At 54.8% G+C, this 26,657-nt stretch overlaps 2 protein-coding genes across 7 annotated transcripts; both read right to left on the bottom strand.

Moving 5' to 3' along the window:
* Nucleotides 1–2,190: 2,190 nt before the first annotated feature.
* On the bottom strand, nt 2,191–5,959 carry EGR1 (early growth response 1). The gene is made up of 2 exons (XM_008141759.3): nt 5,384–5,959; nt 2,191–4,725 (listed from the first exon to the last, which is right to left on the bottom strand). Exons 1-2 carry the CDS (start codon nt 5,685–5,687, stop codon nt 3,401–3,403), a joined length of 1,629 nt encoding a protein of 542 aa, XP_008139981.1. The 5' UTR covers nt 5,688–5,959; the 3' UTR covers nt 2,191–3,400.
* Nucleotides 5,960–19,725: 13,766 nt separating this feature from the next.
* Nucleotides 19,726–26,252, bottom strand: REEP2 (receptor accessory protein 2). 6 transcript variants are annotated; one of them, XM_054717006.1, is made up of 9 exons: nt 26,133–26,252; nt 24,343–24,415; nt 23,991–24,067; nt 22,038–22,158; nt 21,707–21,820; nt 21,207–21,354; nt 20,985–21,115; nt 20,847–20,901; nt 19,726–19,954 (listed from the first exon to the last, which is right to left on the bottom strand). In XM_054717006.1, the coding sequence occupies exons 1-9, from the start codon at nt 26,162–26,164 to the stop codon at nt 19,830–19,832; spliced, it is 876 nt and encodes a 291-aa protein (XP_054572981.1). In that variant the 5' UTR covers nt 26,165–26,252; the 3' UTR covers nt 19,726–19,829. The 6 variants fall into 6 exon arrangements, 4 of the variants coding, with proteins under 4 accessions (XP_054572981.1, XP_054572982.1, XP_008139987.1 ...); XM_054717007.1 differs by having other exon boundaries at nt 21,207–21,348; XR_008556259.1 differs by having other exon boundaries at nt 19,869–19,954; nt 20,128–20,901.
* Nucleotides 26,253–26,657: the final 405 nt, after the last annotated feature.

Below are 26,657 nucleotides of genomic sequence, written 5' to 3'. Positions count from 1 at the left end.
AATGCAAATATTGTCCCATCAGTACCTGGCAATTTCGCCTGGAGGCACACAAGGATATGCCCTTTGCTAGAGAATATGGCTTGGTTCCCCCGCTCCAGGCTGAGGAGTCTGGTATCATGGGAAAAGGCAGAGATCAACGGTGTTGTTCAGGAAGGCTGGAATGTAAGAAAAAGAATTGGGCCAATTCCAGGGGATTGCTGGAATTCCCCTGGCCCCAGGAGAAGGTGTCCATGGGTAACCTGGGAGAGACCCTCAGAGAGAAGAGTGGAGGCAGGTGAGGCCTTGACTTCATTCAAGGATTGAGAACTATACCAGGTAGGGAGGGCAATTATTCATTGTCCTTAATTTGGGGGGTCAGAAGTTGGGAGGAGGGGGCCCAAGGCTTGGGAACTCCAGGACACCAAATCTATTGCACCCATCTGACTAATAGATGGTGGTGTCGGATTCCATCACTTTCCCGCCAAAAACTCAACCAATTCCCTTCCTACCTCACACACAAAGCAAGTCATTCGGGTTGACTCCTACTTATCCTTCCCAACTCAATTTTTCCACCTTCCCTAAGCCCTGGGGTGGGTTAGGTATCCCTTCTCTGTGCTCCCATAGAGTCCCATAATTGCCCATATTATGTAACATAACACCATGTTGTAATTTTTGGCTTACCTTTCTGTTTCCCCAACTGACAATCTGCATTGTTGTTGTGGCCAGCTCAAGGCCTCTCAGAATATAAGATGCTCACGAGCCCACAAGGATTGCTATAGTCACAAGTGTGGAACCTCATGGGCTGGGACCAGAGGAATCTAGCATCTCAGGCCTCCTACAAAACAGTACAGACTTGGTCTGGATGGGAACCTTAAACACCAGGCCAGCCTCCTGCCCACTCTGTCTCATGCCCCCGGAAGCTGCCAAGGATGGCAGTTCCAGCTGGCAAGTAATGAAATTTCTTCCTGGAAGGATTCTTGGCTTGAGAACTGGCCCTCGCCTCTTCTAAGTTTCTTCAACACCCTCAGGTTTCTGGGGACATGGAGGATGGGAGGGAGAGCCTGAGTCAGCTCCAGCTTTTACTATTTCCCAGAGCCCTGTGACCACCCCTTAACTCCTGCCAAGTGCATATGGGCAAGAGTTCCCAAGGACATAGATTTTCCCAACCCTTGGTAGAGATGGGGAGTGGGGCTGGCTAAACATTTGGAGCCAGGAGAATAGTTCTGCCTCTGACCACGTGTTCCACCCCCACCTCTGGCCTTCTTTAGCTTTAACTAATCAAGATAAAGCTGCAGCCCACCAGATTGAGAAGGAACAGGCCCAGAATCAAGAAGACAAGACCCTGCCCTGCCATGTGGTTCAGTGGTTGAGTATTGATCTATGAACCAGGAGGTCAAGGTTTGATCCGTAGTTAGAGTACATGCCCTAGTTGTGGGCTTATCCCCAGTAGGGGGTGTATAGGAGGCAGCCCATCAATGATTCTCTATCATTGATGTTTCTCTCTCTCTCTCCCTCTCCCTTCCTCTCTGAAAACAATTAAAAAAATACATTAAAAATAAATTTAAAGCCCTAACCGGTTTGGCTCAGTGGATAGAGCGTCGGCCTGCAGACTGAAGGGTCCCAGGTTCAATTCTGGTCAAGGGCATGTACCTTGGTTGCGGGCACATTCCCAGTAGGGGGTGTGCAGGAGGCAGCTGATCAATGTTTCTCTCATCGATGCTTCTAACTCTCTATCTCTTCCTCTCTGTAAAAAAATCAATAAAATATATTTTAAAAATAAAATAAATTTAAAAATATATACTGAAAAGAAAAAACAAAGAGAAGACCCACACACCTAGCCCTTATAAGGAATTCATTCCCGCCCTGGCTGGTGTGGCTCAATTGGTTGGAGCATTGTCCTGTGCACTAGAAGGCCACAGGGTCGATTCCTGGTCAAGGTATATACCTGGGTTGTGGGTTCAGTCCCCAGTCAGGGCACATACGGGAGGCAACCAATCACTGTATCTCTCTCATATTGACGTCTCTCTCTCTCTCCTTCTTCCCTTTCTAAAATCAATTTTTAAAAAAGAATTCACTCCAATGACACACACTGGGCATGGCGACTCTGGTGGGAATACCCTTGTCTCTGTAAAAACACCTCAAAACCTTCAACAGGGAGGGCCCTTGACTGCAGAGCCCACCCCCAGCCCAGGAAAGATACGTGCAACCACAGCTATTTTATTTTCCTTTTAATTTTTCTGAAGGATATACAACACATATCCCATGAGCAATAAAGCGCATTCAATGTGTTTATAAGCCAAACAGTCACTTTGTTTAAGCAAACACAAGTACATAGTAAAATAAAACCACAAAATAATGAACTGCATGTTCATAACATACAAAAATCGCCGCCTACTCAGTAGGTAACTACAACATTCCAACTCCTGAATATATTTATAAATTTACATTTTCAGTTAAAAAAATAGACTTTTGAGAGTTCAGATTTTTAGATTTTTTTTTTTCTTACATTCTGGAGAACCGAAGCTCAGCTCAGCCCTCTTCCTTATTTTTCTTCCAAAGCTTTCCCCGAATCATCACTCCCTGCCCCCCTTAAGGCTAGAGGTGAGCACGTCCCTTAAACTGGCACATGTCAAGCTGTCAGCAAGGCGCATCACACAAAAGGCACCAAGACGTGAAACTTTTAAACCAAAAGGACGAAGAAAATCACTTTCAAAAAAAAAGAAGAAAAACCAAACCATATTTTGCCACATGTGAGAGTACAGTCGGGCAATATTTACAAAAAGGTTAACGGAACATCACTCTGACACATGCTCTGATTAATACCAAGGACTGCTGTTTCAAAAAAAGCTTCAAACTTAATCATCACAGCATCATCACAAAATAAAGGATCACCATTGGTTTGCTTGGCTTTTCTTTTTTTTTTTCCCCCCCAAAAGTGAGGCCCTAACTCCAAATAATACAATAGAATATGCAAATTATCTTCACATCAAGAGTACCCCAAGAAAAACAAAATCCATAGCACAGACACTGTACAAGGGTACAGGGCTGGGCTCTGAGGGGCCCAAACCCCATTTTGCCAACTTGATTTTCTAGCATTGAAGGGACAGGGGGTCAGGCCTATGGTAGAGATGATACTGAAATGATATATCCAAAACCCATGCAAATCAAGTTCTTTGGATAGAGGTGAAGAACTTGGACATGGCTGTTTCAGGCAGCTGAAGTCAAAGGGAGTAGATGAGGAAGGGGGAGAGGGCAGAAAGGATCGTTGGCCAACAGAATTTCCACGCGGACCCCAGGGGGTCAAGTAGAGGGGGAGGATTGGCTCTGAGAACCTCCATCTGACCTAGGAGGAAACCCTCCTATGGCCATCTCCTCCTCCTGTCCTTTAAGTCTCTCGTGTTTCTTTTCCTCCCTTTTCCCTTTAGCAAATTTCAATTGTCCTGGGAGAAAAGGTTGTTGTCATGTCCGAAAGCCCCGTGGAGGCGCTGAAGGAGTTGGTGACAGCTGAGGAAGGGAAGCTGCTGACTTGGGCCGCGAAAGCAGGGGGAACGGAGGAGTATGTGGTGGCCACCGAGGGCGAGGGGAAACCGCTGTGCACAGGGGATGGGTAGGTGGAAGAGCCAGGAGAGGAGTAGGAGGTGGGCACAGGGGATGGGTATGAGGTGGTGGCCGGGGATGGGTAAGAGGTAGTGACCGGGGAGGTATAGGAGGTAGCCACCGGTGATGAGTAGGAAGAGAGGGAGGGGGTGGTCGAGGAGGCCACACCTTTGTCTGCCTTTTTGTCCTTCTGCCGCAAGTGGATCTTGGTGTGCCTCTTGCGTTCGTCGCTCCTGGCAAACTTTCTCCCACAGATGTCACAGGCAAAGGGCTTCTCGCCTGTGTGGGTGCGGATGTGTGTGGTGAGGTGGTCACTGCGGCTAAAGTTGCGCATGCAGATGCGACACTGGAAGGGCTTCTGGCCGGTGTGGATGCGAATGTGGCGGGTGAGCTCGTCTGAACGAGAGAAGCGGCGGTCACAGGACTCCACCGGACAGGCATAGGGGCGTTCGTGAGGGGGTGTCTTGCTGGGTCGGTTGGGGTACTTGCGCATGCGGCTGGGTTTGATGAGCTGGGACTGGTAAGTGGTGTTGAGGGCCTTTAGGTCCTGAGAGCCCGACTGTGTGGCAAAGGCCTTGATGGTAGAGAGGGGAGTGAGCGAAGGCTGCTGAGTACGGCTCTCCAGGCCCTGGAAGGGCTTCTGGTCTGGGGTGCCCAGGCCCAGGTCCCCCTGCTGTTGTGGAAACAGATAGTCTGGAATCATAGGGACCTGGAAGCTACCCTTGGCAGCAGGGTAGGCAGGAGGCGGGTACTGGAGCGCAGTGCCTGCTGAGCCTGGAAAGGCCTGGCTTTGTGGCTCGGGGAAGATGTCAGTGTTAGGTGTGGGGAAGGTGGGCGCCGCTGAGTAGATGGGGCTGCTGTCGTTGGACTGCACTGCGCAGCTCAGGGGCGGGCTCTGGGAGGCCGAGGAGGAGGAAGAGGCTGCTGGAGATGGTGCTGAGGACGAGGTGGCCGGTGGGTTGCTCATGCTCACGAGGCCGCTAACCAGGCTGAAGAGGGGCTCAGGCCACAAGGTGTTGCCACTGTTGGGTGCAGGCTCCAGAGAGAAGCGGCCGGTGTAGGTGATGGGAGGCAGCCGGGTGGTTTGGCTGGAATAACTTGTCTCCACCAGAACCTTCTCATTATTCAGAGAAATGTCAGGAAAAGACTCTGGCAGGAGAAAGAGAGGGAGGAGGCTTGGTTACTGGAGAGCAATCACTGGAGGACGAGGAGGAGCGAGGCTGTCAGGCAAGAGGTCGGACCGGCAACCATTGACTGCCGAGCTGGTTAATAATTGATAACAGCAGACTGCAATGTTCCTGGACCCGCTCCAGCGGCAGAACCCAATTCAACAACAGCTGACGCAAATACGGAGAATCCCCCTCCACTGCAGCTCCCAGCACTCCGCAGCGGCGGCTGCGCGGCCCAGGGATTCCCGCCAGCTCCCGCTAGTGCGCATCCCCTACCCCGGGTAGCCGGGACATCCCTGGCCACGGATCGCAGCCCTTCCTTGGGGACGGGCGGCAGGCAAGGCAAGCTTTTCGGGAGGGGGAGAGGGCCTCGCAGTCCTGCTTATCAAAACAAGCCCTCCCCCACCTTCACCCACCCACGCAGCCCTACAGCTCTCCTTCCAAAACAAAAGCTCGCTCCTCTGCGCGCCGCTGGGGATGAGGAGGGTGGGGGTGGATGTCCCCAGGCATCCCTCTCTAACACAAGACCCTGGGATGCAAGGCATAGAAGGGAAACCCCACTTGCATCCTTGAGGTCCTGCAAAGGCTATGGGGATGGTGGCGAAGGGGCTAAATCCTCGGCGTAGGCCACCGCTTACCTGAGGTCAAGTGCTCGTAGGGCTGATCGCCCGCCTCTCCTTGAGGGTTGAAAGCGCTGCCGCTGCTGCTGTTGCTGCTGCCCCCTCCACCTCCGCCGCCCCCGCTGCTGCTGCCGCTGCTGTTACCACCGCTGCCCTCGGGCGCCCCGGCGGCACCGAGGAACTGGGGAGCCCCGTTGCTCAGCATCATCATCTCCTCCAGCTTTGGGTAGTTGTCCATGGTGGGCGAGTGAGGAAAGGAGCCGAACGGGTCAGAGATCTGCAGCGGGGACATCAGCTGCATCTCGGCCTTGGCTGCGGCCATCCCAGACGGGCGGGCTGGAGAGCGGTTGTTGGGGGCGGATGGGGGCAGCGCGGGGCTGGAGATGCGGGGGACACACTCCCGGGAACCTGGCCGGGTCACATGCGGGGCTCGGGGCACACTGTGGAGAGCGCAGGTGGAGTCCCCGGGCTTGCCCTCGCCGCCGGCCGGTGTGGGCGCGGCGTGGCTGCCGAGGCCGGGCCGCGGCCGGTCCTGGGCGGCGGAAGCTGGCGGCGGCGGTAGCTGGCGGCGGCGGCGGCTCCCCAAGTTCTGCGCGCTGGGATCTCTCGCGACTCCCCGGATCCGCCTCTATTTGAAGGGTCTGGAACCGCACGGGCCCGCCTCCGTCGTGACGTACATGGCCATATATGGGAAGCAGGAAGCCCTAATATGGAAAGACGGCTGGGAGGACCCGGAGTGACGTGAAGCCCCCGGTCCGGGACGGGTGGGCACTGCCATCCCGCACCCCGGGCCCTACGCCGCTTTCGGCACCCCCGGAGCCCAAACCTCGCGGAAGCCTAAGGCCGAAGCCGCAGCTGGGCGCTCGCGGATCCCAGCGGCCCCGGAATCCCGACGTTGCCCCCGCCCCTTCCCTCCGCCTCCCCTCCGCCCAGTTCCCTCCTCCCGGAGCCGGAAGCAGCCGGCCCATATCGAGCCGCTCCAAATAAGGCGCTGACCAAATAAGGGCTGTTCCGGCGGGGGATCCTTCCTGCTCCTTATATGGCGTTTCCGGGCCTCTGCCGGCTGCTCCCGGGCTCCCCCCTCCTCCCTGGTTACCAGCCGGGAGCCCGGACGCGTGCGAGAGCGGGGGACGCCCAGGCGAGGAGGCCTCGGCTCCGGAGGCTCCCCGGCGGGACCGGGCTGGGGAAGCCCGGCCCGGGGCGGGGGCGAGGGCGAGCTGGCCGGCGCTCTATCGCCGTCACCCAGTGCCCGCCCGCCCACCTCTGGGACCGTGGGAGCGGAGGGGAGGAGCGGCTGGGACCGCCGGGTCAGAGAGGCCTCCCAGGAGGGGCGGGGCCTTGACCCCCGGCCTCGACCTGCCTCGTGGTGCCTTTCCAGGTCCTCACGGGGGAACTGAGGCTGGGAAATAATCGCTAGATGGTTGGTTCCTGGGTTCCTATGCGTTGCATTGGGCGCCTGCTTCCCGGACATTTTCCAGTGGGATATTGGAGCCTGGGGATCCGTCTTGGCCACCCAGAACTGACAGGCTATTCCCTGGTCTCCTCCGGGAAAGAGACCACCTTTGGGTGACCGGATGAGGGAATCTGATTGCCCTAGGGGAGACCTTTTCCCACCAGGAACTGGTGATCCTTGTGGTGGTGGGAGACTTTCCCATCTTTATCCAGAATAGGTGGAGGTGGGGTGGTCAGTGCGGGAATCTGAAAAAGGGGCTTCCCTATGGGCGGTCTGGGGACCCCGGGCTTGTACGTAGAGAGGACCTGCTTAGCGGTTTGGTGCTGCCCCCTGGAGGTCCCTCTCCAGCTCGGTTCCTGAGCCCCTGGCCGAGTGGGCTCTTCCGCCGTCTTCCTGCTCCCCCTCCGGGCTCCATTGCCGGGCGCCGAGCCAGGCCGGGGGTGCCTGCGACGCAGTGAGCTCGAACTGAGCAGGCGCCGCAGCCTGGGCTCTCCCTGCAGTCTCCGGGGAGCCGCCACCGCCGAGGCGACCAGACTCCGGGCGCGATGACACTCCCCTCCCCGAGATGGAGAGTGTGTGTGGGCGGGAACCGTTACCGCAGGCCTCCGGGGAGTGGACGCAAACAGGGAAGCCCTTCCCTGTCCGGTCTACCCCGTAGTTAAATGCGCACCCCAAAGACAACAGGGATTCCGGGAGCGGAAGACCAGCTCTAGCTCTGAATCCAGGGGAAGTGTTGTTTTTCTGTATTTAAAAAGAAAGCAGCCTGCCCGGCGTGGCTCAGTGGTTGAGCGTGGACCTACGAACCAGGAGGTCACGGTTGGATTCCGGTCAGGCCACATGCCTGGGTTGCAGACTCGATCCCCAGTGCAGGGGACAGCCGATCAATGATTCTCTTTCATCATTGGTGGTTTTATCTCTTTTTAAATATATTTTTATTGATTTCAGAAAGGAAGAGAGAGGGAGAGAAAGATAGAATTATCAATGATGAGAGAATCATTGATTGGCTGCCTCCTGCACGACCCACACTGGAGATTGAGCCCAAAACCCGGGCATATGCCCTGACTGGGAATCAAACCGGTGACCTCTTGCTTCCTTGGTCGAAGCTCAACCGGCTGGGCAAAAATATATTTGAAAAAATAAAAATAAAGCAGAAGATGTGTATGTGGAAGGAGAGTGCTGATGACACCTGGAGGGAAATGGGCAGGTCAAGGTCTCTAGGAACCCAAAGAGCCTCAGAAAGTCGGGGTCAAGGGATTTGAATGGGGGAGGGGGTGAAGGGGGGGTTGTGATTCTCTTGGGTTTCATCCCTCTGTAACCGCCCCACCACCACACACACACACATTTCTTCTATAAAAATCTTTTTAAAAAATATTTTTATTGATTTCAGAGAGGAAGGGGGAGAGAGAAACATCAGTGATGAGAGAATCATTGATCGGCTGCCCACAACCTGGGCATGTGCCTTCACTGGAATCGAACCCGGGACCTTTCATCCCGCAGGCCTACGCTCTATCTACTGAGCCAAACCAGATAGGGCTATAAAAATCTTAAATAACCCTGCAGTGAACCAGGATTCCCTTGTCTCTCTGCTCTAGGTCTGAGCTCCCCATCCCAATTGCCTAGGGCTGGGTAGGGGACCCACTCCCACCAACTACCCATGGAGTTGTCCATCAAGGGGCAGGAGAGATGAGCCTGTCTGAGGGCTCCTGCAGGGCAGGAAGGCCCAGCCAAGCAGGGTCATATGGTTTTGTGTCTGAATGCCTATTTTGCCACTCCCTGGTGAGGTACCTTCCCCAGGCTTTTTGTATCTTGCTTTCTTCAACTGTAAAATAGGGCTAATGTTAATGATATCTACGTAAAAGATTATCGTGAAGACTGAAACTTAAATGGACTGCCATCTGTGAAGTCCCAAAGCACAGTGCCTGCCTTACAGTTGGCATTTAATAAACAGTGGCTATTGTTGTTCTCAGGGGCTTTTGACCCACAGGGTCACCCACAGTCCACCCACCCACCCTCGGTCTCTGAGCAAGCCCCAGTGACCCTTTTCTGACCAGTGGTACAGAGAGGGAGAAACATTTCAATTCTAACACAGGGGACATTGTCCTGCGGAGCTGATCTGAATCCTTCTTGCTGCAGTAGAACATCATTTCCTAGAGCAGAATTTTGAACTATGACTGTGCTGAAGACTCACCCCTGGAGCCCTGAAAAAGGAAGGTTTTACCCTAGACCAACTGAATCATAATCTTCCTGAGCTTGTGAGTGCCAGAACTGAGCAAGCACCTCATCGTAGTATCCCTGCTCTGTCCCCGGAGAGCTGCGCAGACCCCAAGAGCACATCCTCCTTCTCAGGCAGGGCAAGCCGGGTCCCCTGTGATTCTAATGTGCAAGCTGACCTGAGGAATCTTAAGGTCCTTGCTGAAGCTGAGCTCTGGAAATCCTTATAGTATACATCTTTTGTTTTGTGTACCCATCATCAATTCCCCTTTCTTTTCATAACTACTCCCCAGCCAGTGACTTTGTTTGGGGAACCACCCCAATCCACGTGGTTGGGGGAAGATAACCCCATCCTACATCTAGAAGTATGTATGTCACCCACGCCTGGCCATCCATCTAGGGATGCTCCAGTCTAGGCGCATTCCATCTTCCTAGTCATGAAGATTGAATCTGGACAGGCACATGACTCAAACCAGGCCAATGAGAATCACTTCTGGGACTCTTAAAAAAGGAATTCTCTTCCCCTGAAGGTACTCAGCCAATAGAATGTGAGCCTAGAGGCCATCTTGCCATCAGGACTGGAGAGCCTACCCAAGAAACCAACGCAGAGGAAGTCAGAGAGAAAATATCTACAGAGAGCAAGTCTCCGGATAAAGTCTGGGAATTTTAGTTATGCAGACTAAATTCCTCTTTTATTTAATAAAATAAAACAGGCACATTTCTGTTTCTCACAACCTAGGAGGTTCTGATTAATACACCCATTATCCACAACAAAAATATTTTCTGAGGACTAACTGTGGGCAGGACTTGGGCTAAGGCCTACGGCACATAGGCCCTTGTCTCTAAGGAACTTACAGTTGGGTAGAAGAAGTCTGGGTTCTATGTTACACAAGAATTAAGAATAGGTGCCCTAGCCGGTGTGCTCAGTGGATAGAGCGACAGCCCATGCACCAAAGGGTCTCGGGTTCGATTCCTGGTCAAGGGAACGTATGTACATACCTGGTTTGCAGGTTCAATATCTGGCCTGGGTGGGAGGTGTGCCGGAGACAACCAATCGATGTGTCTCTTTCACATTGATGTTTCTCTTTCCCTCTTCCTCCCTTCCACTCTCTCTAAAAAGAAATGGGAAAAAATACCCTTGGCTAAAGACTAACAAAATAAACAAACAAACAAAAAAAGAATTAAGAATAGGCAGCAAACCCTGGCTGAGCAGCTCAGTTGGTTAGAGAGTTATCCTGATACACCAAGGTTTCCGGTTCCATCTCTGGTCAGGGCACATACAAGAATCAATCCATGAATGCCTAAATAAGTGGAACAAAAAATTGATCTCTCTCTCAAATCAATCAATCAATCAATAAAAAAGTAGAAAGCAGCCTCATTAGCTACCAAAAGCCAGTTACACCAGGTGACATAGGGGGCAAAGGGAAGAAAAGGTTTCAGGGGACAGAATAGGGCAGGGATGATGAAGAGATTTTGGAGGAGAAAGAACATGAGAAGGACCAAACTTTGTGGTTAGGAAGGGAGAGGCAGTTTCAGGCCAGGGTTGGGGGTGGGGTGGCCAGGAAAGTCCGTATGTTGCCTGTCTAGGAAAAATGGGCTGAAGTAGAGAAGGTTCCTATTGGGAAGTAGTAGGAGGTAAGGCTGAATAAAACATTTATTTTAAAAAAAGTTTATTGGCCACTGCTTGTATTAGATGCAGTGCTAAGTCTTGGAGATTCCACAGTGGAGAAGGCAGAGGTAGTTTTGCCCTTCTGGAAACCATGATTCAGTGGGATAGGTGGAATTAAACCGCTACATAAATATAAAGGATAATTTCAGATTATGATAAAGTGCAACATACCAGAGAGGTGAGGGAAGTCATCTCAGAGGAGGTGACATTTACATAGACATAAAGGATGAGCGGAAACCAACTCTGCACAGAGGAGTGTGATGGGGAGAGCATTCCAGGCAATGGGGACAGCGTGTGAAGGCCTCAGGAGAGAGGGAGGTCTGGCCATGATCAGTCTGGAGCTTCAGGCTAAGGTGCAGGCAGTGAGAATGTTTAGGGTTCAGCTGTACCCTTCCACTCTCATCTCCTTTGTTCTGTCCTCTACAGCTCAAACGCAGGAGAAGGTGGCCTTCTCAACCCTGCCCGGTCTCCATGGTGTATGCTCCTAAAAGGCAGCTTCTTCCCAGGAACAGTGAGAGGAGCTGGCTCAAAGCTCCTACATGCAGCCCAGCCCTAAGCCCTCTCTGTGCTGGGACAACCAGTGAGAGGGAAGGCCTGAGAGCCTGTGTCCTGGGTGGGGTTATGCTGCTGGTCTGCCTTCTCAGCAGCGGGGCTGGCTTGGGGCATCTGAATTAACCCCACACTCCTCTGATCTGTCTTTTGGCCAGTGGCACACTTCTGTTTGCTGTGTCTTGGGGGACAGAAAGGGGAGGAGACATGGTAAAAAGAATTGTCCCCTTCCAAGGAGCCAAATCTCAGCTTGGGCTTATGAGCACCCAACTTGTGACCAACAACTGGCCTGGGGCCTAAAGGCAACCAGATTGGAGATAAGGAAGGTTCTGAGCCACCCCTGCACCCTGGTCTGTGTACCCATGGGGCCTCAAGAACTGTTTAGGGATGAATCTGGGGCTCTCAGACCTGGGCCACCAGGTGACTGGTGCCAGGAGCCCTGGGAAAGGTGAGAGGCCCTCGAAGGATCTGCAGGTCTGAGCTGCTGTCTGTGCTCAGACTTTCCTTGCAAACAGGAGGAGGAGGAGGCAGAGGTGAGAGAAGAACTGAGCTTGTCCATGGCAGCAGGGGCTCCAGGAGAAAGCCAGAGGGAACCATCACGTCTCAGACACCCAACCCAGAGCGGAGCAGGCTGCAGCTTTCAGAGAAAAACAAGCCCCTTTTTCCATTGCCGCTTCCTTCTCCCCAACCCCGGGCTACGTCAGCACCCACATGTGCTGCTCAGGCTGTGGTTTGCCACGGCTGTGGCCAGCCCTGGGACTCAGGAAGTGACTCTCTTTTTGGTTCTGTCTAGGGTGCCTGTCACACTTTCCGATGGCTGATGGGCTCTGACGGAAACAGGGAGGGCTTGGTCTTCAATGGGTGTGGGCGCAGCTCTGCTCCCACCCCAGGGAGGGTCTTGAGGGGTGAGAAGAAGCCTGAAGAGACCAGGTAGAGGGCGGGACAGAAGGTGCACTGAGAAGGTGGGGAGAAATAGAGGCACAGAGAAAGGCAGGGGAGATGAGGGAGAGATTCACCCAGAGTGTTGGAGTGTGAAGCCATCTCATCTACTCTACAGATGGAGAACGGGGTGCCAGAGGGGAGCCTGAGTCCGAGCATAGCTGGAGAAGGCAAGTTCTGAGAAGGACCCATGCAGAGGAATGCAGGGGGGGGGGGGTGTCTCCTGGGCTCTGAAGAGGGTGCTCCACACGCTCCAGATGGGGTCCAGAGGCTGTAGGGAAGAGACCATGGAGGACTGGGCCCAGGTGGGGTCTGCCTGAGAGAGTTGGGGTCTGGGCTGCTGACCTCAGAGTCTGTCTGAGGGGTCATGTGCCAGACAGAGTTAGGTTGGGCCTGAAATGGAAGACAGGGGACATAATAACTTGGGGAGGTGGCACAGAGGGTCTGTTCAGGGAAAAGGGAGTGGGTGGAGGTAGGTGAACACTTAGGTAAGGCTCTCTGGGTCCTCTCTGTCCCAGAATTCCCTGCAGATGCAGAAAACAACTACTGTCCTCGGCCATCAGTCCCTCTGCTCTATGCTGGGTGGCCTGTCTCCCAGGCCAGGGCTGGCAGGACCGTGGGCTTAGAGGACAATCCAGTCTGCGGTGAATTCTCTGCTCCCCCCACCCCCAGCCGAGTGTATGGCAAAGCTGACTGCAGAAATCTCTGGAAGCTCGTTGGGCAGGCAGAGGGAGGGGAGTGTTACATAAGAGCCCACTGATGTGCAGGAAGTCTAGAGCAGCCTTTAGATGAGAAAGGCAGTGTTTCCATCCAGCCCAGAAAGGCAGGAATAGCAACGACGGTTATTTCTGGCCCCTCACCACCGCCGAGAGCCAGGGCTGCTCAGCTCACGGCAGGGGAGCTTGGATGCTGCAGACGTGGTATGAGGGGGCAGCCCTCACCCCCACCCCCAACTCCAAACACCGGAACGCAGCAGCGAGTGGTGGTGCTTGTTTCCTCTGGCTTTCCTTGATCTCTAGGTGCATTCTCTACCACACTCCGCACCCCAGGCACTCTTACGGTGTGATAGTCTCTGTGCTAAACCCTCGATGGGCATTTGTCCTCACAATGCATTCTCGCCCCCATTTCACTGATGAGGAAACACATTCCGAGAAGGCAGGTGGCTTGCTCAAGGTCAGAGAGCCAGGCAAAGGGGGAGCCAGGATGCTAGTCCAGACAGTGACTCCAGGACCCTGGAGCTGAACCTCACTCATACCAACATCTCTGGGGTCCCAGAATGAGCCAGACAAAGCTTTCCCCCTACAGGGGTTCTTGAGTCAAATGGAATAGGTGAGACAGACATGTGAACAGATCATTTCAAGTCATTCATCCAACAATTACTTATCAGACGTTTACTCTGCTCTAGGCAGTTCCCAGCCTAGCAGGGAGACAGACTCGTAAATAAGCAAGTAGGAGAGTGTGATCGGTGCTCTCACGGGGGAAGCTCAGTGGCTGTGGGAGCCCCTAACCCGGCTTCCACCCACTGAAGTGGTTCCCAGGCAGTCAGTCAGAAAGCCACTTGCCACTTTAAAATAAGGGCAGGAGACTGGGTGGGGGAGGCCTGGTGGTGAGACCGGCCAGGAAACCATGCCCATGCAATAGTCCAGGAGCGAGGGCGAGGGTTGGATGCATCATCACCAGTTATCACAGACGCCCTCCAGGGCCTCCCAGCCAGAGGCAGAGAGCAAGAAAAAACTGATGCCCAAATTGGCTGACAGGCAGCTCGGCCCCAAGTGCATCCATTTCCCTGGTACCACGGCAGCAGGATAGTCAGAGGGGCGGGATGGAAGGGTGTCTTCTTGTTTTCCTCCTCCAGCCACCCCCACGTGGAAGCCGTTTTAGGGCAACATCAGAGTGAGTGACTGAAGAGGAAGCCGGCACCGGAAGCAGGAGGAAGAGCTTCCATCCAGCTTGTCACACTGACGAGTGGTGATGCGAAGGAGGGAGGGTTAGCTCCTCTCCCAAGAAAGATCCCCCAAAGGGGCTGGGCTTTGCTCTGGGCTGAGGCAGCGCTTCTCTTCCTATCAGCAGGCAAAGGGAGGGCATCCTTGGGACTTACAGGACGCAGGTGCCCTCTGGCTCCGCCGCAGAGAGAGCCATTATGGCAGGGTGACTGTGTCTTAAAGCTGACATTGGACTCAGGGTATTTTTAAAGCAAGTCTTGTGGTAAAACATACATAGCATATTTTAACCATTTTACGTGTACAATCCAGTGGCATTAAGCACCTTCACAGTGTTGCACAACCATCACCACTGTCCTTTTCCAGAATTTTTTTTCATCATCTCCAAACAAAAACTCTGTACCCATAAAACACTAATTCCCCATCCTGCTCCCTCCCCACAGCCCCCGGTACCCTCTATTATAGTTTCTACCTCTATGGATTTGCCTCTTTTAGGTACCTCATAAGTGGAGCCATATTTGTGCTTTTTCAACTGGCTTATTTTAATTAGCATAATGTGCTCACGGTTCACCCATGTTGCAGCGTGTGGTAGAACTTCACTTCTTTCTGAGGCTAAATGGTATTCCATTGTGTGGGGATACCGCATTGTGTTTACCCACCCATCTGTCGATGGGCATTTGGGTTGTTTCCACCTGTTGACATCTGTGAATAATGCCGCTATGAATATTAGTGGGAAAGTGTCTGTTTGGGGACTCTGTTTTTGTTCATCATCCATCTCAGCTATCACCAGAGGGATTCAAGTTAGATTTAAGAAGGACTTCCTTGTTTCCTACGACCAGTGACCAAAGCAGCAGGATCTCTGTCTTTGGATCGTTTTGATAACCCAAGTTTCCTTTGCCTCCCCTTATCCCACCCCTAGGCTGGGATGATGCCTGGAATGGCTGCACTGAAGTAGGAAAGAAGCTTTCTAGGGTCATTCTGGGGTCACGGTTCCATGTGGTTTATTTTTAGGAGGTGGGTGGTGAGGGGTTTCTAGTCTTCTCTTGGATATGTTTGCCATCACTCCCTGCCCCAAACCCAACTTTCTCCTTTCCCTGGCAACATCCAGGCTGTCTCCCTTTTTCTCTCCCAGGCTAAATTGGGAGTGTGAAGCTGCTCTTCCTCCCAATATAGCTTTCGAATTAAAGTGAGAACTGAATGTGGCTGGAAAGCTGACTCCCATCTGTGTGTGTGAGAGAGAAAAAAGGAGAGCAAGTGAGCCTGAGCACAACGGGGCACTCAGAGGGAGGGGCTGATCGGGGCAGCATCCTCAGGTGCAGGCAAACACCTCAGCACAGGGATGCTGAGGTTTGAAGGCTGGTGTTTTTCCAGGACTGCTGCAGCGACAACCTTCAGACATTCCACAGAAATGTGCCAAGTGCTGACTGGATGCTAGGCCCCGTACTAGATGCTGGGAAAATAGTGGGAAACCAGGTAGACCCATCGCCTGCTGCATGGCTTTCAGTGTGATGGGGAAACACATAGGGTGATGTATGCTGTCAGGGAGGAAGAGCAGATGCTGCAAGGGCCTGGAAGGAGTGGGGTCGGGGAGTCCCATCTAAGCTGAGACTTGAGGTGCACACAGGAGTTGGTCAAGGTGAAGCAGGAGAACAAGCGTGCGTGGGCAGAAGGCACTGCACATGCAAAGATTTGAGAGGGCCAGGCTTCTGCAAAGGGCGCTGGCGCTGGGTGAGTTGGGCTCAGGAGGACTCAGGAGCATCCTCCTCCTCCTCCTCCTCCTCCTCCTCCTCCTCCTCCTCCTCCTCCTCCTCCTCCTCCTCCTCCTCCTCCTCCTCTCTCCTTCCCTTCCTCCAGGGAAAACAAAACCAGATGAGAGTGACCTAGGCCAGAGGGGACTGGGAGCACTCAGTCCCTTCTGCTCCGGCTCTAAATAGCTTAGGTGGGGGCGGGGAAGCTGCAGGTCTCCTTTTGACTCACTCAGAAAGCTGGACCTGACAGGTCCAAGATGGACACAGAACAGAGGAAATGGGATCTCAATCGCATCACAGGAGGCACGGGTTTCAAGAAGGGTCTCTGCTTGGTTTAGCTTACCCCATCCTTCCTGGGGGCTAGCTGAGTCAGTGTCTGGGGATCTTTCCTCTTCTTCTTACTTGATAAGAGTGAATCATGATTCTGGCTGAGATGGGAACAGGTTGAAATCTTGGCAAAGAAAGGCCTTCTGCTGGCAGAGGCAGGGAAGAGCTCTCTGGGGGCCATACATCTCTCTGTCAGCTCTCGAGTTCCCCAGTGACAGACACAGCTGAGGGATCCTGGTGTAAAACTCGCCATCAATATTTCAGGCAGCATTATTTATTGATCACTCATCTGGCTGGGACAAAAGGAGAGGGTAAATTCATTAGGGATGCAGGGCTGGTGGGGTCAGTTTGGGAAAGAGGTCAGGAAAGGTAGATCACTGAGGATCCTCAGCCTGGGCTCCTGCAAAAATACCTTGGGATTCAAGGATTTGGAGATTAAGGTCTTTGTCTTCTTTTTTAATCCATGACACTCACGACGAACATAAATGAAGGGGGCCTGGCTCAGTGGTTGAGCCTCGACCTATGAATCAGGAGATCATGGTTCAATTCCTGGTCAGGGCACGTGCCCAGGTTGCGGGCTTGATCCCCAGTGGGGCGTGCAGGAGGCAGCTGATCTCTCTCATCATTGATGTTTCTATCTCTCTCTTCCTCTCTGAAATCAATTAAAGATTGATTAAAAAAAAAAAGAAAATAAAGGAAGGGACAGGGGATGGGGAAACCTGGGGCAGGCCTGGGACTGCCACTGTGGCCATCAGGGAGATCATATCCATGGAATCGTGCAGCTAGATGAGCTTCCTTTCCTCTGGGCCCAATCTGTCCCTCCCAGGTTCCCTAACCCTCGCCACTGCTTGGGTCCCTCTCCCCACCTGACCCTGAAATCAGCTCCAGCAGCCTCTCTAGATGCCATTTCAGAAGCCCAAGTTGGGTCCCTTGTGCTGCAGGGCCCTTCCAGGGTCAGTCTTGCAATCTCCCTGCTCTCCAGAGGTGCCTGATTCTCACCCAAAGGGAACACCTGCTCTCTAGTCTGACCTCCTGTGGGGAGTAGGACCAGGTGTGCACACAGGCTGAGCTTGTGAAGCGATTGCTTGAGAATCCATAGCTGACCTGTCCACCGGCAAGATGCTTTATTCACGAATTCATGAACCTCCAACTCCAGGGAGTGAGGCATGAGGCACCCTGCTCACCATATTTTAAGCAGATGGGCTGCAGGAAAGATTGTCCCCAGCAGGGGCCAGGGAAACCCATATTGGGTGGGAGCTGCGCCACCTAGTGGTACTTTTCCTTCTTGCAGGCATCCCTGCCAAGCATCGCTGCCTCCTGCCTAGATAAGGAACAAACTCTCAGGCAAAACCCAAATGGCTCTGACTCAAGGTTGCCCTCTTCCTCCAGGCAGGCCTGATGCAGTCCAGAGAGGAAAAACTGGGGAATTTAGGAGGAAGATGGTCATGTACCGGTTGACACTTAAGGCAGTAGAGAAGCCAGCAGTGAATTTTGGCCTGGAAACTCTCTCCCTGGTATCCTGGATGCCACAGTTATGGGCACCATGGCCCAGAGCCCCTGCTTCCTCTGCTTCCTCTGCCTTCCCTCTTCCATCCAGGCTGAGCAAGGCTGGGCTCAGCTCTGCTGATCAAGAAAAGCTGGCACAGGCTGGAGCTGCTGGCTTTCCTCTGACGTCACAGCCTGGAATCCCATTTTAAGCAGCTTCTCCAGGTGGGGCATACAGAAGAAGAAAAGGAGGGGGAGCCGGCTGAAGAAGCTGCAGGCCTGCGGCCATTCTAGCCAGAAACGAGGCCTGGAGGGCTGCCCAGTGTCTCCAAGGTGGTGTGGCTGTGGGACACAGGGCTAGACCTCAGCCCCCACTTCAAAACGAATGATCCCTCAATGCCCACTGGGGACCCAGGCAGTGATTGGGCACCTTCCACATAGCTCTAGCCATACACCTCGGTGTGACTTCTCTGTCCCACTCTCCTGGCCTAGAGGGACCTACTAGGGGAGAGGGCAGGTGGTCCCAGGGAATGAGGTGCGAGGGCTCACCAACCTCCTGCCAGGAGACTTCCCACTCATTTTTTGTCACCCTCCATCTCTCTTCTCCTCCCCTGTGCTACAGTGGCCAGGCCTTGTGCCAAGTTCTAGGAGAATGATTGTTTCCATGGCAACGGACCAATGAGCTTAGCAATCTGAGCATGTTTCTGTTGACACAGGGAAACCCCGATGTGCATGGAGAGCCTGGCAATGCTGAGTCTGGCAGTGACCTCCTTAGCTACCAGTCACTGTGGGTGCAAGTGTGTACCTGTGTGTGTGTGTGTGTGTGTATGTACCTGTGTGTGTGTGTGTGTAATGCAGCAAATAGGATTTAGCTTAGAGAGGGCCTAACCTGTTTTCCTGGCCTTGTGGTAGCTGCTAGCATGAGACTTTAACATCTTACCCTCTGGAGATCTTTCTAGAACAAGGGAGTCTCTCCCCTGAATTCTGCCCTAACACTTCCTCTCCCTTCTGATATCGAAAGGGGCCCATTTGCTCAGAGGCCAGTGGTGAAAGGAATGACCCTGAGATGGCTTCTCACACCTCACCTCCACTGCAGCCTCAGTCTGGCCCTTCTTGGCCAGCTTGGCTCAAGTGCGGCTGGAGGCCGTACCCTATGATGCCAGGGAGGAAGAGAAAAGCCTGGTGTAGGGGCATTTCGCCAACCTTGGAGCCAGAGGCTGGGGCTAGGTCCCCACACTCCCCACCCCAGACCATGCTCCGCTTCCTCCCTTTTCCTTCCATGAGGCTGAGCCGTTCTTTCTCTGCTCCTTTCTCCCTCCCTCGTCCTTCCCTCTCCATTCTTTTCCTTTATCTCCTGATGCTGCTTCTGCTCCTCTGCCATGTTTTCCATTCTCCCGAGTCCTGCCTTCCAGGGTCTCATCTCAGCCAGTTGTGTCCCTCGGCCCCTGGATCTTCTTCCCACGGGCTCGGACCCATGTCCTGCAGTCGCCCTCTGTCCTCCAACCTAGCCCTGCAGCTCAGGGCTCCACCCTCCCTTCTGGGGCCACATGGGCTGCTTCTTTGGCTCCCGTCCTTGGGCACCTGTCTCCTTGTCTGTTCCCAGGTCAGACATGGGCCTTGGGACTGGTTCCTCTCTCCACCTCTTTCTTCAACCCCCCTGTCTCCTCCTGTCAGAGCCTCACAGCCCCCTTCCAACATTTTCCAGCCTTTGTGGGCACTGTGGCCATCCAACCCCCCAGTCCTGCCGGGGGGGCCTTATCGGGGTCTTTGTCCCCAGAGTTTACACCTGGCACTTTTCACGAGGTACCAGAAAGTCCATTTGGGGAGGGGTCTCAGGGCAGGAGGCCCTAGAGGGTTGAGGCCCTGACCCCTCTTGGTCCCCTGACTCTATCTTGAAACCAAAACTATTTCCCAGAATTCCTGATGCTCACACTCTGGTTTCTTTCCCACTCCCTCCCACAGGCGGGTCCCGAGTCTCACTTCAGGTCCTTCCCCCCTGGACTGGGTGGGGCGAGAACAAGCACAGAGGCTGACATGAATGAGGTGCCAGAATCTGGTTTATTGGCTCATCCAGTGCCAGAGGTCCAATGAGCATCCACTCTCCACTGAATTGGGAGACCCTTGGCTCCGGAATGTTTCTTCTTCACACATTCCTCCTGGCTCTGGCTGAAACTGCGGCAGAAGCTGGGGCAGGGTGTGAGGCACAGGCTGGGCTCTGACAGGGTCTGCTCACACGGGGCCTAGTCTGCTGGGCACAGGAAGAGGACCCTGGGAGAAAGGAGGATGGGCCTCTGGGCGTGGAGAAAAGGAGCTGGCTCCCCAGGGGCCTCTACGGTGGGCCCTGGAGCGTAGAGGAGCCCAGCCCAGCGGCAGGAAAGGGAAGAGGCAAAAAAGAATTGAGGGCAGAGAAGGAGGCGAGCCGCTCCTTGCAGCTCCATTACCTCACGGGCCGTCGTCCTCTGAGGCTCAGAGACTAGGAAGGAGGGCTGAGGGTGGGAGGAGGTCACTGCTGGAGGGAAAGTCCTTTCCCCCAAACACCCACAGCCCTAGACCCAGAAACACACACCCACGCTCATACGCACACCCCTGGTGTGGGGACGTGTGGCACACAGTTCATCCAATGCCCCCGCTCCAGCTCCTGCCTGGCCGTCCTGGTCACTTAAGCACACACTAGGGCCCTGTCCTCCCTTCAGGGCTATGGCCTGGAGCCCCTGCCCAGGTTCCCCGAGGCTTCCCCACTCCCTCCCTCCCCAGGTGCCTTCAGGCCCGGCTCTGGTCCATCTGGGCTATGACTGTCCCCGACCCAGGGAGCGCAGTAGGCGCACTGTCGAACCTCAGAGAAGCTGACGGCCATGGCTTTCAGCAAGGCACTGGGTGGGCACAGAGAGCTGGGGTGGGGACAACGGCAGTTCAGGTTCTGAGGAGCCCCCACCTCCTTGGGTGGCTCAGTCCTCAGCTCCAGGCCCAGCCTCTACCTTCAAACCCCACCCCCCTCAACAGGACCTCCCTCCTCTTTTCCAAGCCCTTCCAAAAAAGTGGCCTCTGGGCAGGCACCAGAAACAGCCATCTGAGGGGCCCTGGGCCTGAGACACATGGGCTACGGGCACAGTGTGGAGCAGGGCTCTGTGGCCTGAGGGGTCGGGACCTCAAGCCGAGTCACCCCCGCCAGAGGTCTTCTTCTTGGGCCGGGTCTTCACCGCCTTGGAAGCCAGTGGCTGTAGGAAGGAGGGAGGAGGTCAGGGGACGCTCAGCCTGGAGACACAGCCCCTCCCCGTCTCCCCAACTTCTTGGCTCTCACCTCAGTTTTGGGCACTTTTTTGATGGGTTTGAGCCTCTTAGGGGCCTTGTCTCCCACATCCTCCTCAGAGGTTTCTGTCCGGGAATCTGCCTGGTTCGTGCTAGGCCTTAAACTCAGGGCAGGGTCATCTCCTGGTTGTGGGAAGAAAAGGAGAACAGGGGTCCGGGTGTCTCTCCCACCTGGTCACCTCCTTGCCCTCACGCCTGGCTGTCCAGCCTGTACCTAGGTCCTCAATGGTGTCCAGGAGGCTGCCGGGGCCGGGTCGGAGGTGGCTGTCAGGCCCGTGCAGGGGCAGTGAGTCCTCGTCCCGGATCAGGGTCAGGTCCTGCATGCTGAAGCTTCGGAGCTTCTCTGACAGCACCCCCTGGCCCTAGGGTCACCACCACGCACCGGAAGAACCGGAGGAAGGGGCGGGGTGGAGAGAGTGGTCACCAAGGGGCACTGGGAAGCCACTGGGCTCAGTGCCTTCCCCACACTGTCCTCATCCAGCCCTAAGGTGGCCCTGACAGGCTGGGGCCACCCTTGTCCTTTGGACAGGTGAGGGAACGGTGGCTCGGGGAGTGGAAGTCACTCAGCTGGCTTGTGGTAGAGCTAGGATTGGAACCCCGGCTGCACAAGCCCCAAACCTTCACAGCCCCGAGGACAGGGTGGAAGCAGGACCTAATCAGGGGGACGAGATGAACAGCTGGGGCCCCAGGAGCTTGGGTCTGCCCCCGTCTCACCTTGGCAGCAGCTGTGACCGCAGCATTGGCGGCCAAGTTCAGGCCCCTCTTGCCCACCCTCATCATGGTCTCATAGCTCTTGTCTCGGGCCTGGGTGATGTACTCGTCGATCTCCTGAGGGGTCAGAGGGGAGCAAGGACGAGGTGAGGGCTGGCCCCCTTGGCCAGGCCCTGCCCTGCTCTCGTTCACACCCGGGCAAGGCACTGCCTGCTGCGGAAGGCCAGGGCCCCGCCGGGTCACTTCAGGCTCTGGGAGGGCCAGGAATGTCCGCGGCGGCAGGCGCTGGGCTGCCTTGGCCCAGGGCGGGCTGGGAAGCAGAGTGGGAGCAAACCTTCTCCTTGTTGGACAGTGTCGGGTGCACGAACTTGCGGTAGAGCACGCTGGAGCCCTTGGTATAAGGGGACAGCAGCCATATCACAAAGGCGATCTTGAGCTCAAAGTAGAAGGGGAACCTGTTGTGGGGACAGAGGCAGACCCGGGCAGGGCATTGGGAGGTGCACTGAGGCCCGTATGACTCTGGCGAGCCTCCCACCACGTGCACTGGGGTCCCCATGTGGCTCAGGACACTGGTCATTTCACATCTCAAGGGCCTGGGAGGCTCAGTCAAGACCCCAATGGGAAGGTGAGAAGTGAGCCCAGTAGGAGGTCCCCTTGGCAGTGGCTCCCTTGCCCTCGTCTCTCTTGGGAGTCCCAGCCCTCTCACCCTGAAAGAAGACCCCCTACTCCTCTGTTCTGGGGTCAACACCCAGGGTGCTCCCCAACCTTCTAGGTTGACTGTGCCCTCACCCGCTTTTTCTCTGCCCTTTCCCCCCCATGAAGACAGAGGCTTCGCCCTAGCCGGTTTGGCTCAGTGGATAGAGCGTTGGCCTGTGAACTGGGGGAGTCCCGGGTTCGATTATGGTCAAGGGCACATGCTTGGGTTATGGGCTTGATCCCCAGTGGGGGACGTGCAGGAGGCAGCCTATTAATGATTCTCTCTCATCATTGATGTTTCTATCTCTCTCTCTTCCTTCCTCTCTGAAATCAATAAAAAAATATATTTTTTTAAAATGATTGGGGCTTCTCCAGCTGTGCTCTGGGCACTATCCCTTGCCGCCAAGACATGCCCCTTGCTTTTAAGGACTATTCTCCTTCCCCACGGTTCCCTCTCTCAGATCACAAACTCCTTCAGGCATGTCTCCTACATCCTCACAAAGCATCCATCAAAGCTCTCTCCTTTGCCTGTGCTAGTCAAGAGGCATCTATACTCACTGCCCTCAATTTTCAGCCCACTTTCCTCCCTGTGCTAAAATTATTTTTCTCAAAGGCCATAGGCCCTTGTACAGCAGGTCTTGAAATAACTCCTCATTCAATGCCATTTTGTTATAATGTTGATGAGCCACTGTAGGAACTTAATTCTTATTAATATATCAATTAGCCTGTGGTAAAATTGGTTTCATTATGTCGCTTCGCTTAAAGTTGCAGAACCTGCCCTAGCCAGTTTGGCTCAGTGGATAGAGCATCGGCCTGTGGACTGAAGGGTCCTGGGTTCGATTCCAGTCAAGGGCACATGCCCGGGGTTGTGGGCTCCATCCCCAGTAGGGGGCGTGCAGGAGGCAGCCAATCAATGATTCTCTCTCATATTGATGTTTCTATCTCTCTATCCCTCTCCCTTCCTCTCTGAAATCAATAAAAATATATATTTTAAAAAGTTTCAGAACCTGTCACTGACGTTAAGTGAGGGATAACTGTAATTGATAAATGCAACCCTCTTTTGTCCTCTACCTCTCCCTAAAACTCTCTTCTCTTGACTTCTAGTGTCCTGTGTGTGCTATGTTAGTCTTCTCTTCCAAACGCATTTGCCCATTTAATAAACATTTTTGAGCTCCTGCTGTGAATATAGAGATGATTAAGACATGCCCTCCCTGTCCTCATCGTGTTTATACATAGTCTAGTAGTGCCTGAAAAATGTCTTCGAAGTACAATCATCCTATGTGTATAGGACTGAAACGTTCATAAATGGAGAAACTGAGGCTAGAGAGCTGTGACCTGCCAGACGTCACAGGAAGCCTGGCAGTAACAGCTTTCCTGAATTCCGTTGTGGTGCTTTGGCTGCCACCAAAAAGAAATGTGAAGGGTATGCTTGTCTTTATTCTGCTGATCAAGACAGGCCTGGATGGGGTTGTGGGGGGGGGGGAGGGCGGGGCATCCAGAACCCCACAGAACTGTGGCCTCATGGCTGGCTGGGTAGAGAAAGCCAGATGATCTGGGCCCCAAGATGCAGGGAGGGGTTGCTGGACCTCACCAGGAGAGCACGATATCCGTGAGTGTCTCAGCCGTGGTGAAGAAGGCAAAGACGATCCAGTACATCATCCATTTCACCTGCGGGTACAGAGGGCAGCATTGGCTGGGGCCTGAGGGGCCTCTGCCTGCCGACTACACTGGGTGTTCTGTGGGGAAGGGAACACTCAGGACCTCAATTTGGCCTGAGGGTCACACCTGGGCAGGGGGAAAGGAACACACAGGAATCTCCTTTGAACCAGGGTCTCATTAGTGCCATTAGCACTGGTACAGTCTCCCCATTTATAATATGACCCACTGTCCTCCCCTATCTCTGCCATGTGGGTTGGGTGGGAGCTGAAGGGTCATACACTCACATATTCCTTCACGTTTTTTGTCTTCACGGCCTTGTAGGAAGAATAGGCTGGGTACAGTGTGCCAAAGATGAGCCTAGGGAGGCAGGCATGGTTACTGGGCCCCTCGGCCAAGAGCAGCGGCCGCTCCCTCCCAGCTCTGCATCAGCCCCTGGGTAGGTAATGGGAACTGGACTGATGAACTCAAGACTCAGATCATACACAAGCATGGAAGTCCTAGCCAGCGAAGGTGCTGTCCCCTCCCCGCTCTATTGTTCAGTTTCTCTCCAGCCCCTGAGATATGGAAAGACCCAGAAGCCAGAGGGTCCGATGTGGTCTCTTCAGCCATGATCCTTTGGTTATGGACAAACCTATATGGGAGTGGGTGTCTAGTTACTGCCACCAGGGTGTCTTCCTTCTCCAAACACCATGTTCATTCATACCCATCTGCCCTGTCTCATAGCCATGCTGGGTATGGCTAGGTCGGCAATGGTACCTGATACTCTAACAGGGCACTCTACCTGGCACTCTACTGTGGCCTTGGGGAGCAGAGGGCATAGGGGCAGAAGCCCTGTGAGGGGCAAAGAGGTTTATTCCCCCAGGTAAACCCTCTTGGGACCAGTCTCAGGGGAGGACCCGGGCCCTGGCTGGAGTGGACCTGGTGGTGATCCCACTAGAGACCACACACAGGCCTCAGGTGAGGGGATCAGAGGGCTATGCCCCTCAGGGAGCTCATCCAGACAAGAGAACAGCAGCCCCTCTGAAGGCCACATGAAACGAGGCCCTGGATTCCCTCTGGGTGGGATGGGAAAGAGAGAGGAAGGAAGGGGATTCCGGTCTGGAGGAAGCCAGGACACAAACACAAGCCAGGACAGCACTGAATGGGAAGAAGGCAGCAGGGAGGGGACTCAGGGGTGTCAGTGCCGTGGAAGCTGAGGGCCAGGGTCCTGAGATGGGGCAGGGGCTGGCTGAGGCTCATGAGGAGCCCCTGCAGGCCCAACCCTTTGACAATGTAGGGGTACTGCCTGCTCCCACATGGACCCGCCTATTAGAGGCAGGGGACTTCCAACCTGGCCTGGAGAGACGGGGTGGGGGTGGAATCCTCAAGGACAAAACCTGGGGTTGTGGGAGCCGGGTTCCTCCTGGGGTCGGGGATGTGGAATGAAGGCCACCTAACGCCCCGTTCCATGGCTTTCACAATCCCAGGCTGAGCACATACATCCTCCCGGGGTTACCTCCCACACTTTGTCCCCCAAACGTCTCTGCTTCCCCACACCCAGACGGGACCCCTGGAGGGCCTTCAGAGAATGCGCCCTCATCCCCCACCCCTGACAGTCAGTGGAAGAGGGAGGAGGGACCCAGCCCTTTGGGGAGGCCAAGGTTGCTGCCATGGCCCTAAAGTATGGAATAACGAGGCCCTGCCTTGCTCCCCACTCTTCCATTAGCTCCCCCCAGGGAGATGAGGGCCCAGATCGGAGCAGCTCCTCCAGACGTCTCTGTTAGGTGGGGGAAGGGACATGCCCGCCTCCCCCATAAATCAATCCATGCTGCTCAGCCCTAGGATGAGGGAGGGCGAGGGAGCAGGGAAATTCAAGATAAAAGGGGTAGAAGCCAGGCCTGCCAGGCTCCTCAGTATCCCCCCCAGGCCTGGGTCCCACCCTCGATGTCTCTGGAGACCACAAATAGGGACGACGTGTCTTTAGGTGACTGTGCTGTGTGAAGCCCCGAGCGGTCCATCTCGGCTTCAATACCCCGCAGCCCCCACCCAGCCCCGGCCCCGGCCCCAGCCCCTCCGCCCGCCGCCGCGGACTCACACCACCAGGCGAGAGATGATCCAGGACACCATGGCGGGCGCGGGGCGCGGACCCCGCCAGGGCCGAGGATGCAGCTGCCGAGGTCGAACTGTGACAGCAGGAGCCGCAGTAGCAGTAGCAGCAGCACCAGCAGCAGCAGCCGCGGCGGCCGCGGAGCAACCAGCCCCTGCGTTAAAGGGGAGGTCCCTGCCGCAGCGGCGGGCCGTGGGCGGTGGCGGTTCTTAAAGGGGAGGCCGCGCGCCCCCCGCACCTGCTGTCCCGGGCATGCGCCTTTGACCTCAGAGCCTGGCTTTCCCCTCTGCTATCGCCTGCTTGGGTTCCAAGCCCTGGTTGAAGTCCTCGGAGGCCTTCGCGGGTCCATCCTGATATCCTAGCTCGCCCCCTGCCCTGCCCACATCGTGCCGAAAGGCTTTAAACATCCCACGAGGAATAACAGCCATGACTTCTGAGTGCTTATTGTGTGCCAGGCCCTGTGCTAAGAGCTTCCCATGCATTATTTCAGTGAATCCTCACGACCACCCTCTA

This window comes from Eptesicus fuscus, chromosome 6 (genome assembly GCF_027574615.1).
Source record: "Eptesicus fuscus isolate TK198812 chromosome 6, DD_ASM_mEF_20220401, whole genome shotgun sequence".
NCBI classification, from domain to species: domain Eukaryota; kingdom Metazoa; phylum Chordata; class Mammalia; order Chiroptera; family Vespertilionidae; genus Eptesicus; species Eptesicus fuscus.
The sequence above is the reverse complement of the archived record's forward strand: the minus strand, read 5'-3'. Positions and strand labels throughout refer to the sequence as shown.